This window comes from Labeo rohita, chromosome 12 (assembly GCF_022985175.1).
Source record: "Labeo rohita strain BAU-BD-2019 chromosome 12, IGBB_LRoh.1.0, whole genome shotgun sequence".
Taxonomy (NCBI): domain Eukaryota; kingdom Metazoa; phylum Chordata; class Actinopteri; order Cypriniformes; family Cyprinidae; genus Labeo; species Labeo rohita.
In genome coordinates, this window is record NC_066880.1 from 24,591,062 (window position 1) to 24,605,245 (window position 14,184).

The window sequence follows — 14,184 nt, forward strand, 5'->3', positions numbered from 1 at the left end:
TTATTGGTGGCTATTGACTCAGCACTAAGTCTGACGGTGGAGCGAAGCCAGGAACACAATCCCTGCCAACTCCACCTGCCCGGGCCCCACTAAACCCCTCGATGAGCCAGCCGGAAGAAAGAGACATGTCACACAAACCTTAAAGGTCAAATTGAATAGCTTTAAGAGCAAATACAATAATACAATAGTCTCCCCCGCCTCCAAACCTTTAAGAATAAGCACAAACCCATGCCAAAACCTGCCCCGCTCGCAGCATTTCAAACAGTAGTTCACAAACACACTTTTATATAGCACTTCTTAGACAGTCATTTTATCCTTTTAGTTTATTATAGCAGTAACAATTTCATTTGAATTTTATTTAAATAATAATAACTGCAGTAAAAATATGTATCATGATTTAAAACATAAATTGCTTATTTATTTTGTGGTTTAAGTATCATCAATTATCAATTTTTTAATGATTTTTATTTTCATTTCGGTCCCACTTTATATTGAGTGGCCTTAACTACCTAAGTACTTACATTGAAATTAATCAGTTAATTAAATTAATTGATACAATGCACTTATTGTGTACATACATGTATTTACATTGTACTTCGATTTTAAAAATACCTACATGTAATTACATCTGTAATTAATTTCTGTAATTACATTTAGAATTACACTGTTGACCCATCCCTTACACCTTAACCCACCCTTAAATCTAACCATACCACCAAACCTCTCCCTAACCTTACCTGTATCCCACCTCAATAGCAGCAAAAGTGTTTTGCAATACAATATGAACACATTAAGTACACTGTACTTATTTTTTGATGTAAGTACATAGTAGTTAAGGCCACTTAATATAAAGTGGGACCGTGCTTGGTTACTTCTAATATGAAACAAAGGGATTGCTTTCTAATATCAGTAAATAATATTTTAATGTTTTTGATTGTCTCAGTTAATGCGACAAAATATACACTACTTAATGTTTTTTTTTTTTTCATTGAAGAAGTCTCTTCTGCTCACCAAGCAAAAAACTTTGAAATATTTTTTATTATTTAAAATAATTGTTTTCTATTTGAATATATTTTAAATGTAATTTATTCCTGTGATTTCAAAGCTGAATTTTTAGCATCATTACTCCAGTCACATGATCCTTCAGAAATCATTCTAATATTCTGAGCTGCTGCTCCAAAAACGTTTATTATTACTATTATGTTGAAAACAGCTAAGTAGAATTTTTTTAGGTTTCTTTGATGAATAGTTCAGAAGAATAGCTTGCTAAATACAAGTATTAATTTCTATAATTTCACTTCTTAAAAAGCTTTTTATTTCAGATAAATGCTGATCTTTGGATCTTTCTATTCATCAAACAATCCTGAAAAAATATACTTACCTGTTTTAAACACTGATAATAATAAATGTTTCTTGAACAGCAAATCAGCATATTAGAATGATTTCTGAAGGATCATGTAACACTGAAGACTGGAGTAATGATGCTGAAAATGTAGCTTTGATCACAGGAATAAATTACATTTTAAAATATATTCTAATAGAAAACAGTTATTTAAAATAGTAAAAAATATTTCAAAATTTCTATTAATATATTTCAATATTTTACTGTTTTTGCAGTACTTTGGATCAAATAAATGCAGGCTTGGTAAGTAGAAGACACTGTACAACTTATTAAATTATTGATTATAAACTTATATAATCAATCAATCAATCAGCATTTTAATGGTAGAAAGACATCAATAAAACAGCTAGTAAACAATGAAATTTAATGTTGCATTTAGCACAGTAAAACCAGTCAGTGTCCATAGTTTGTTAATCATCAAGAAACAACCTCTAAAAAGGATAAATACACTATTATGCACCATATTACAACTATATATTAAATATGTCATGAAACAAAGTCATAATAGCTATATTTTTCAATGTTTATATTTTAGCAAGAAATTGGAGTAGAAATCTGATTAAAAAGTTGATATAAAAACTGTCTTCACACGAAAAAGTGAGGCGAATAGCCGTCAAACGGTGCTTTACCAAGTGCAAAACAATTGATCGCCTTCTGCTAATTCATACCTGCATGCTAGGTGGTGCTGACCAACAATGCTTTTTTCCTCATGTCTGTATCTCATTTATGGATTAAACAAAAACAAAAACAAAAACTATCTATAAACGGCAGGGAAAACAACTGACACACAGGATGAAAAAATTATTCTCGCCTTTTTGCTCCGTGAGTGATTGCGCCTGGTGTGAATAGCCCCATATTGATCGACAATATTGTTTGATTCGAAAATGTCATTCAGTGTGAAAAGTCCTTAAAGGGGTCAACGGATACTAAGTTTACTTTTACATGTTGTTTGAACATTAATGTGTGTTGGCAGTGTATGTACAAATCTACCCTATAATGATAAAAATCCATGCAGTGGTTTTTAATTAATCTGTAAAAATAATATCCCCTTTTTCAAATCGAGCCATTCTCAGATGCCTATCGGTGTGGTGTCACACCGACAGAGGCCGCTCCCACGATAGTTGATTGACATGAGCGTCTTACCTCAGATCAGCTGTCACATTCCCATTGTTTTGATGCTGAAGCACGGATGCAAGTTTAAACAAGAACTGAGTGACTGAGGTGTTCTGTTGCTGGATGTAACAATGAACATAGTGTTCGTCATTTACTCCCGACATCTGAGCCGCTGAAGCTGCAGTGGATTACGTTTGTTTGTGAATGGAATGCGCCTCCCCGATATACATATATCCGTCTATGTTCGTGCAAATCATTTATTATCCAGCTTCACTTACGGCAGAAGTGAGTATAAGGGTTCTTTTATGAATCTTTGCGATCGCCTTTTCTAATAATGTGCTAGTTAGCAAGTTTAGCGGCTAAAAGTAAACAGACTCGTCACTCCACAGAGAGAAGAGAGGGGCAGGGCAAGCAGAGCTTATTTGCATTTAAAGCAGCCTCGACCAGAACAGGATGATCTTTGCAGAGCTGATTTTGACAAGGTAAAAAGGATGTTGTTTTACACTACTGTTGAGAATTTTTAACCAAAGTATATTATAGACTTTTCATTACGACCCTAAAGAATCATATCAACTTGTGGAAAATGGGCATCCGATGACCCCTTTAAAGTTTCAATTTAAATGTTCGTATAAATGAATGCCTTTAATGAATCATCTGTTATTCAGTGTCTCACTGTAATAAAGAAACTTCCTGTTCTGGATCCTTAGTCAAGGGAACCAGAGATAAAAAACAGTTTTCTAAAATTCTAAAAACAATCATTAGTTTTGAATCTGCAGAATCTGCTCTTCTTTGAGTTGTGCAGGCACAGCTTTCATGCAGGGCCGCTAATAATATGGGGTTTAAATAATGAAATCAACAGCAGGGTCAGTGCATGTTTTTTAATAGGCACATCCTATCACGCATAAGCATACTAAAGAGCAGTCCCTCACAGCATTTCATAGAACGATCTGCAGATTTCTGCAGAATTGCTACATATCCCCTGCCTCCCGCCTGTTCTTTTATTAAATGTTTTGTCTAAATATTTATTCAGCTACCAACAGAAGATTAATCCTCAGCACTGTTTAACATATTCAAATCAATTCCACAGAAATCGCCAGATTTTGAGGAGGAAATGAGGAAACCAACCTTTCGTAGTGTCTTCGTGTGCACGTGGCGGCGCTGGTGCTTCCCGGGTTGCCGCCCAGCTCGTCATATACATTTTTCCACTGTCTGCGTGCTGTGATCTGAAACGAGAAAGGGGAAGTTTATTATGAATGACAAGGACGTTTGTGTAATGGATGTGTGCATGAAGCAGAAATGAAATAACCACTGATATTAGCATTCCGCTATTCATGCATTCAACATTTATGTTGGGCTTTCTTTATTGTCAAACTGATGAAAATAAGAGGGTCACTCGATGCATACTAAACAGATCCTAAGCCTTATACTTATTAAACGACACCGAGCGCATGACGGACCAAGCAAGGTCATAAGATTGAGTTTTTGAAATGAAATTGATGTATGCGGACTCTCAACTGAACAGAAAAAAGAAAACACATACTCAATTAACATAATTCACATACACAGCGATTAATATTCATGAGAGACCTTTAGTGCATTCACCGTATGAGGGTTAAAAGATTTTTAATGGCCGTTTCCCGCAGCTAATGGCTGCCTCTCTCAATGAAATGCATTCCGTGGAAAACCACATGCATCAAGTGCTGGGAAATTAATGCATGTGCGATTTAGTCGCCACAGTAGTAGTTACAACACAAATAAGTACAATATTCTCACAGTGTTGCGGAATACAGTATGACTGGACTGCACAGTGTTTCCCCTAGGTTTGGCGATGGATGGGGTAGGGGTGCCTTATACTTTTTTGTAGTACTTTACGCTGTATAATAACAAAAACATTTATTTTTAGTGAAAAAAAAAAGAATTTCAACATTTTGAACAAATAGAGCCCTACAATCGTTTTCTTTCTTTTTTTCTGATAATCAAATGAAGGCATTAAACATTTATTTATTTTTAATCAAATGAAAATTAAACCCTTTTATTTTTTGGGAAACAAACAGAGGTTTACTATTAAAATTAGTACATGAAGGAAAATTTGTGTGAATATTCTATTAAAACGTTTTAATTATAATTGTAGAATTTTTTTCTACAATTAAGTGGTTAATCTGGTTGTAATATTTCTTTTTATCATTTAACTGTTTTATTTAAATTGGCCAGAAATAGAAATATATAAAGACGTACATTATACTGTTTCAAAGTAATACAAGAAAAATATATTTCTGTTACACGTTAAACCGTACTTTTATTTTGACAGGTTGCCGTGAAGTTTCTGTGTTTATACAGTATGATATGATGTTAGTTTTCTCAAATGAAATAGTCATTTCATGTAAATTTTACCCTCACAGCAGCTCTGGTGATGAAGTTCATATGTTCACGTCGTCATAATGAACCTCAGAGGCCGAAAATCACCACAAGCCTCACGTGTGCTTCAGTATTTGTGTAGTAAACAAAACCGTGTTTCTGCCATTCATACATACAAAACATACGTTTTTAATATTCACAGACACTAGTCCATATCACGATTCGAATTAAGTGACAGACCCAATTTTGATTTAATAATCCAAAAATGGGCAAATTCTGTGGCATTCTGCGATATAGAGTAAATTCCGTTTTTATGAATGGACTCCACGATCCTGTCCGCGTTTTCACAAAGGAGAAATTGTAGACGTGCGTCCATGTAAAGACAGAAATTACATGCCGTTGTGTAAATAAGATAAATAACATTACTATTGTTTAATAAAAGAACCAGGTACACTGTAAAAAACAATTTGTTGAGTCAACTTAAAATAATTTGTAACCTGGCTGCCTTAAAATTTTAAGTTCAGTCAACTCAAAAAAAGTTTATTCAACTTGAAAGGTTAAATTATACTAAGTGACAACTTAGACATTTGAGTTGAATCATCTTAAAATTTTAAGGCAGCTGGGTTACTTACCCATCTGTTAAGTTTAGCAAACACAAATATCTAAGTTGTTGCTTAGTACAACTTAACATTTCAGGTTGACTAAACTTATTTTAGTTGACTGAACTTAAAATTTATATAAATAACAAATTATTTTAAGCTGACTCAACAAATTGTGTTGTTTATTTTTTACAGTGTATAGACCTGTTCTATAGGAAAGGTAACCTTAAATGACATTTGTTGTGATCTGGTGCTATATAGAAAATAAAATTAAATAAAATTAACTTGAGCTTTAAGGGGGGTGGGGGTGCAGGGGAAACACTGCTGTACGAATGAATTCAATTAAAATACCATTGACCATATACTCTACTTTCCTTCGCTAACTTGATTCACTGAGTAGGGCATCTGCTGTCTCCTACGGCCTTTAATAAAGCGTTTGCAGTTTTGACAGCATGAGAACAGTATTGCCCCTGTGGCCTCCGCTGCCTTCTCTGAACCCCCTCAGTTATAATAGCCCTCGACTGCTGTTTGTTTTACCGTCGCCATTGTGTACGAGGCAGGCGAGTACAGTTGCGGTATTAAAACACAGTCAAGTACAGTTCAACCTCAGGAGAGGAGTTTAAACTGATCTTTTTGAGCGATGTAAATGTTTCCAATGACATCATGGCTCCTCCCGCACACTGATTTTCATTACAGATGTCAGCTGCACTTAAAGCCAAGCTTTCTGTGGCAACTTGAGCAGCCAGGGGACATAAAAATGACTGAGAAAGGCGGGCAGCGGTATCAATACGCTTGATGAAAAGAGCAAAGAAGTGGCTTCCTGTTTGCTCTCAATCTAAACAGCTTCAGCGCTGATGAATGAATACCGAAAATATCCAATAGCTGGTCGCGTAGAAGTGACTTTAATGTTTTCACCATACTTTCTCAGAGCAGATGTCAGATAAGCTGCCAAGTGAATTCCCTTTATTGCACAGTTCGCTTGTTGCACAATAATGGTCCCTTAAGAGCCTCAACATGGGTAGTGAACAGGCCCCAACCAATTTCCTCCACCGCAAAAGGGTTACACGTGTTTTCCACTTGTAGATTTTATAACAACTGCGAGCGCTCTGGCCAAATTTGGATCTGAGAGAGTTCCGCATCCAGGCCAGAGTCTAGTAAACACACATTACATGACAGGCCGGGAAAAAAAAGCGCAACCCTTGTTTTTCAGGAATCTTTCGGAGCCAAAGGAAAAAGCGTGCTGCCAACGGCACTGGATTTTAAACAAATTCTGTAAACACTCACCACCTCGTATCCTCCCAGTTTCTGAGCCGCTTGAAACATAGTCCAAAGGTTTACTGTAAGAAGGATAACAAGGATGACGATTAGTTTCACAGGAGAGCAGAGGGAAGCGTTTACAACAGCCGTATACGGGATGGCATACTACTGTACTATTCTTGAGCAATGTTATGTTATGAGAATGTTCCCGTGCACGAAACACCCGGATGACCTGCTATATGCAAAAATGTGCAGTATGCACTGCTGTATCCCACAATGCAATGTAATTTCAACTTGGCCTTCCATTTTAAGTGTGGTCATATGGCTGGAAGTAATTACAGCCATGTTTTCAACATTTTTACTCATCATTTGATCCGACTGCTAGAAGGTACGTTCTACATTCAATTAAAAAAGGGTAAAATACAGTTCGAATTTGGAAATGATAATTGGATGCCACTTACACAAAAATAATTAGGTCATGTGACATCAATGTAACATACTTCTGCTTAAAATTGTCAGTTCAACTCAGTTTTATTTGTATAGTGCTTTTCACAAAGCATCACCTCAAAGCAGCTTTGGAGACAATGATTATGCTAATGTTTATAATAATATCCTCAGGCCTTAAAGTTGCATTTAGCAGATTAGAGCTGGGCTATATCTTACACAAATTATTACATTTTGCAATAATTTAAACACTCAAGCAGCTGAGATTTGCTACAGCGTACAGTATATATAGTACAAAAAAGGTTCTTTATTTAAATCTTTGGTTCCATGAAGAAACTTTGACATCCATGGAATCGGTGCAGTTAAGATCAAAAGTTTACACCCCCCTTTCAGAAATATTAAAAATTAATTATTATCAAAATAAGAGGGATCATACCAAATGCATGTTCTTGTTTATTTAGTACTGACCTGAATAAGATATTTCACATAAAAGACATTTACATATAGTCCACAAGAAAAAATAATAGTTGAATTTATAAAAATGACCTGGTTCAAAAATGTACATCCCCTTGATTCTTAATACTGTCTTACTTGGTACCTGAATGATCCACAGATGAGTGTTTTTGTCTGTTTTTGTTAAGTGATAGTTGTTCATGAGTCCTTGTTTGTCCTGAACTTTTAACCTGGTGTTCTTCAGAAAAATCCTTCAGGTTCCCTTTTGGTTTTTCAGCATTTTAGTGTATTTGAACCAACAATCTGAACCAACAATGATTTTGAGATCTATATTTTCATACTGAGGGGGTGAAAACTTCTTGAATTTGACTATCAGTGTAAATGTAACTTATTTTGTCTTCTGGGAAGGTATCTTCTGTAGCCTCTGAATGGCAGTACTAAATGAAAAAATATGATATTTAGGCAAAATAAGAAAAATGTACACATCTCCATTCTGTTCAAAAGTTTTCACCCTCATCTCAATAAATAATAATTTCAATAAAAGGTTCCACGGATTTTAAAAGTTCTTCATGGAACCATCAAGTTCCAGAGTGTTCTTTTAGGAACTGTTTACTGAAAGGTTCTTTGGGGAACCCAAAATGGTTCTTCCATGACGTCACTGAGAAAGTTTGGAACCTTTATTTTTAAAGAGATAGTTTACCCAAAAATAAAAATAGACCCTCGTTCATCTTCAGAACACAAATGAAGATATTTTTGATGAAATCTGAGAGCTCTCGACTGAACTACCGATATCACAGAAATATCTTTATTTGTGTTCTGAAGATGAACGAAGGTTTTACGGGTTTGGGACGACATGAGGGTGAGTAATTAATGACAGAATTTTCATTTTTGTGTAAACTATCCCTCTAAGAGTGTAGTAGTGTATGCTGTGCAGCATATAGTATGCTAATATTCCATTCCGAACACAGCCATACTAACACATTCATCCAATCAATTGAACATCAAATTAAAACTGAAACATGACTTGAAACGCTTGTCAACAATCCATTCCCCGCCGTTTAATTTTCGCCATATGAATGCTAATGCTAAGCAGGGGCCTCTTAGAAACTGAGTGAGAACAAAAAAAAAAAAGATGAAACTAAATAAATTTGTGTCAGTTTAATGAAGCAGAGCTGTGCTACATTTATGAATAAGGCACGGCAGAAATTAATGAGGGACTCTGCTGCCTGGGGACTAATCAATCAAGATTCAATCGCCACACACACAAAGCCACTGCATTTGTCAAGAGCGGTGTTTGTCTGTTCTCATATCTGGCCGTATTGATTTTTGCCTCCTCCCAATAGCTACTTCTGATGGACTGTCGGGTTACGTGGCGAGTTGTTTTTAAGTCGTCTGAATGACATTCAACTTACAGCCAAAAGCTGCTATCTTTATGACACTTTGATACATCAGTAATAGTACAAATGCTACTGAAAAACGTGCAAAAATGGTACCTGTAGGGCTACAACAGCTTGTCACTGGTACAGTACCCTTAAAGGGACAACTTTGCAACTTATCTGCCTCTAAAAGGTAGCTATCAGTACTGAGGAGGCTCTTTTATTTTACATTTGTGGACATTTGTTCAGTTGAGCTTTTGTTTACCATTTTGTGTGAAAAAAAACAAAAAAACAGAATTTTGAGTGAACTGTCCCTTTAAATTTAGGTTGAAATGGCATTAAACATCACTTGTTGGATAAGGAACTTTAAAACGTAATTTTGTCACATAACAATTCTAAGCCAGACGATTGATGCCTGATTCACTGCCTTACTGCTTTCATAGAAGTGTGAATCATCTTCTACAAAAAGTGTGTGTCACACTATACAAGGTTAAAAAAAGGTTTATAGTGACGAGCGTCTCTAGTGTGAATAAGAACATGGCAGAGGACGTCTCATCTGCTCTCTGGGCTCACGCAGAGACTCCTACATCTTGACGTAGGTCGAATATGTTCCTATTTGATCATGATAACCATAAATGATCCTTGTATATAAAATGAAAATAATAGGTTTCGCAGTCAGTAAACATATCTAGTGTTTTTTAATAAGACTGAGATATTTTTGAAACAGCTTTTATTTAGCAATGTGCAAAATCATGAATATATAATAGGACTGTCAAACGATTAATTGTGATTAATCGCATACAAAATAAAAGTTTGAGTTTGCCTAATATATGTGTGTGTACTGTGTATAATTATTATGTATATATAAATACAAACACATTCATGTATATATTTAAGAAATATTTACAAGCATATGTATTTATTATCTTTTTTATATAATTTATATTATATATAAATAAAATAATTTTGTACATAACATATTTCTCTTATATATACACATTAATTTGTGTGTATTTATATATACATAATAATTACACACAGTACACACATATATATTAGGCAAACTTAAACTTTTATTTTGTATGCGATTAATCGCGATTAATCGATTGACAGCCCTAATATATAGACAGTGAGTTGGCCAAATACAGGCTGGATGTGGCTTATGCATATTCCTATGCAAAAATTCAATGTTTTTAATAAGACTGAGATATTTTTGAAACAGCTTTTATTTAGCAATGTGCAAAATCATGAATATATAATAGGACTGTCAAACGATTAATCGTGATTAATCGCATACAAAATAAAAGTTTGAGTTTGACTAATATATGTGTGTACTGTGTATAATTATTATGTAAATATAAATACAAACACATTCATGTATACATTTAAGAAATATATACAAGCATATGTATTCATTATAATTTTTATATAATTTATATTATATATAAATAAAATCGTTTTGTATACTAATATCATATTTCTCATATATATACACATTAATTTGTGTGTATTTATATATACATAATAATTACACTCAGTACACACACATATATTAGGCAAACTCAAACTTTTATTTTGTATGCGATTAATCGCGATTAATCATTTTACAGCCCTGTTATATAGACAATGAGATGACCAAATACAGTCTGGATGTGGCTTATGCATATTCCTATGCAAAAATGTAATGTTTTTAACAAGACTGAGATATTTTTGCAACATCTTTTATTTAGCAATGTGCAAAATCATGAATATGTTAGGGCTGTCAAACGATTAATCGTGATTAATTGCATACAAAATAAAAGTTTGAGTTTGGCCAATATATGTGTGTGTACTGTGTGTAATTATTATGTATATATAAATACAAACACATTCATGTATATATTTAAGAAATATTTACAAGCATATGTATTTATTATAATTTTATTACATGTCTATTATATATAAAAATATTTTGTACATAACATTTTTTCTTATATATGTATACACACACATTAATTTGTGTGCATACATACATAATAATTACACACAGTACACACACATATATTAGCCAAACTCAAACTTTTATTTTGTATGAGATTAATCGTTTGACAGCCCTAATATATCGACAATGAGATGGCCAAATACAGGCTGGATGTGGCTTAAGCACATTCTTATGCAGAAATTCAATGTTTTTCCACCGACAACTGTGTTGAAAGTCAAGGAGAAAGATTATGAATAATAAAATCTCTGCTTTGTGCATTTGGACAGTAATAGATTGCTTGCATACTTTGTTTATGAGCTGGGCATTAAACTACTTGTTTATTCACACTGTGCACAGTGGGTCAGAGCTGGAAATGTTACATTAAAGGAACCTGGAGAGCTGCCTGGAAATAATTGTATTTGTACTTTCTTTAAATTATGTTGACCTACTTTGCAACTTTGAAACATAAATTTCACTTTTTTTTTTTACCGTTTTGGGTCACTGTGAACACTGCAGGATGTTTAGTGTGAATTAAATGGACATGAAAAATCCCGTATGTCTTTCCAAACCCACTGTTTTCTTTCTTCTGTGACACATAAAATTACATTTTATCTTAATTAATGGCAAATGCCATTGGTTTTCACCATGACACGTGACCACAAATGTGGTCTAAGAGCTTTAGTATACAGCTTGACTGTATTAATCATCATCTATCTTGTATGGGAGAAACACTTTTTGGACATTCTACCTAAGAAACCCTTTTGTGCTTCACGGAAAAAAAAAGAATATTATGTTTGGAATAATACTTTATGACAGGATTTGCATTTTTGGGAAAGAGATACTTCCATCATGCTTGACTTTTCAAATGCCATCAATTTTGTGGAAATAACACATATTTTTTTCAGGTTGTTGAGGAGGTGAAAACGCTGTACTTACTCTGTTTGAAGCCCAGGTACGGTATCCTCTCAATGGGAGTTTTTCTCTCTTTCATGTACTTGTACAGCGCCACCAGGAAGGCCTGCTCATCTGTGCGGCACTCCTCACCCGTCTCCACCTTCGGGTTATCCTCGAGCGTCACTTTTTTACAACTGCTTCCACTACTGGTGTGCCTGGGCTTGGACACTCCTGATTTTGAGTCCCCCTTCATCTAAACACCAAAAAGCAAAAAGACATTTAAGAATGCTGAAAAGCATGCTTGGTCTGTCACAGCTGCATCAGAAGAATATTAAAAGATAATCATTTTTACATCAGTGGTTCTCAACAAGTGGTGCTTCACTTGTGATTGAATCAGTGATTTTGAATGAATCTTTTATTTTTCATCACTGGAAGAAAAATCATTTTATTAATCAACATTATTGTCTTGTTTTCCAATAACATCAAAACATCCTTAAAACAGGATAATCATCACTGTATTGTTTTTGCTTGTTTTAAGCATTTTTTGCTAGAGTCATGCCTAAAAATTGCCATTGGGGTCAAAAAAATGTGTTTATTTATCTTATTTTAAAGAAGCTATTTGGAAGTATGCTACAGTTTGGGGTCGGTAAGATGTTTTTAACTTTTTAAAAGTCTTATTCTCAGCAAAGCTGCATTTATTTGATTAAAAATACAGTGAAATTGTGAAATATTATTACAACTTCAAATAACTGTTTTTTATCTGAATACATTTTAAAATGTAATTTATTTCTAGATCGAAAAGCTGAATTTTCAGCAGTCTTTAGTGTCACATGATCTTTCAAAAATCACCTGCTTGCATTTATTTGATCCAAAGTACAGCAAAAAAAGTGAAATATTTTTACTATTTAAACTAACTGTTTTCCATTTGAATATATTTTAAAATGTAATTTATTCCTGTGATTTAAAAGCAATTTTTAGCATCATTACTCCAGTCACATGATCCTTCAGAAATCATTCTAATATTCTGATTTGCTGCTCAAAAAACATTTATTGTTATTATTATTATGTTGAAAACAGCTGAATAAATTTTTTTCAGGTCAATTTGCTGAATTCAAAAGAAAACTGGCTCCAAGCTTTTGAATGGTACAGTGTATAATGTAAGATAATGTAAAAGCTTTTTATTTCAGATAAATGCTGATCTTTAGATCATACTATTCATCAAGGAATCCTGAAAAAATGTACTCAACTGTTTTAAATATTTATAACAATAATAAAAAAATGTTTCTTGCACAGCAAATCAACTTATTCGAATGATTTCTGAAGGATCATGTGACACTGAAGACTGGAATAATGATGCTGAAAATGTAGCTTTGATCACAGGAATAAATTACATTTTAAGATATATTCAAATAGAAAACAGTTATTTTAAATAGTAAAAATATTTTATAATATTACTGCTATTGCTGTATTTTTGCTCAGATAAATGCAAATAAATCTTATTGTCCAAAAACTTTTGACTGGTAGTGTGTGTGTGTATATATATATATATATATATATATATATAAAAAAAAACAAATACCAATCAAAGTTTTTTTTTTCCTCAGAAGAAAATCAAAACCTGCAAACCACCAGCTGAAAACCGCTGGTTTACATCCTGATTGTTTTCAATTCCGGGGGGGAAAAAATATGTGGCTTAAAAATAGATGCTGTGCATTTCCTCAATACCACTGCAAGCTCTCTAACACTTAAAATAGCTGTTCTGACCCAGGAGTGAGTGCCTGAGAACTGTTCTGGAGTCAGTTTTACAGTTTCATGCCCCACCATGCTGTCACATGCTGCAGTCATCACTGGCCCACACACGTCTGTTTAGCCATCTGTTCTCGATAATCAAGAGCATTTATTTTCCAAAAGGAGTTATCAAGGCCAGTGGAATATGTGAACAAATACAAAAAAAAAAATCAAAGAAAGAAATGCTGAAGCATTGGGTTACGCTGACATAAACCAAACAATCCCTGGAAGCAGTATAACATGCTTTTTGAAGTATATGTGTGCTTGTTCTGTATCATATAGAAGCAACTGCAAGACAAAAAAACCCTTTATTTTTTAATTACAGTTCATTTTTTTTGCTCCTGAGGCAGTTATACAGTTCTTTTGTTGCACAGCAAAGATTTACACCCCAGTGGTGTTCCATAGAGGATCATGACTCCTTAAATTAAAATTGAGTTGTAAGCTAAAGATTCCCATTTTGAGTAAAGCAGCTGATGGGGTCCTGAAAGACCTTGAACCACATTAGATCATATCACAGCCAGGGCCAGTTTAGATCACAGCATG

General features: G+C 34.0%; 1 protein-coding gene across 1 annotated transcript in view; it reads right to left on the reverse strand.

The window, feature by feature from the left end:
* Nucleotides 1-14,184, reverse strand: part of arid5b (AT-rich interaction domain 5B) — a 158,726-nt gene that overhangs the window by 36,221 nt on the left and 108,321 nt on the right. The window contains exons 6-8 of the mRNA XM_051124509.1: nucleotides 11,896-12,106; nucleotides 6,754-6,806; nucleotides 3,641-3,738 (exon numbers count right to left, since the gene is read on the reverse strand). Coding sequence (XP_050980466.1) covers nucleotides 3,641-3,738; nucleotides 6,754-6,806; nucleotides 11,896-12,106 — 362 coding nt within the window. The remainder of the gene's footprint in view (nucleotides 1-3,640; nucleotides 3,739-6,753; nucleotides 6,807-11,895; nucleotides 12,107-14,184) is intronic.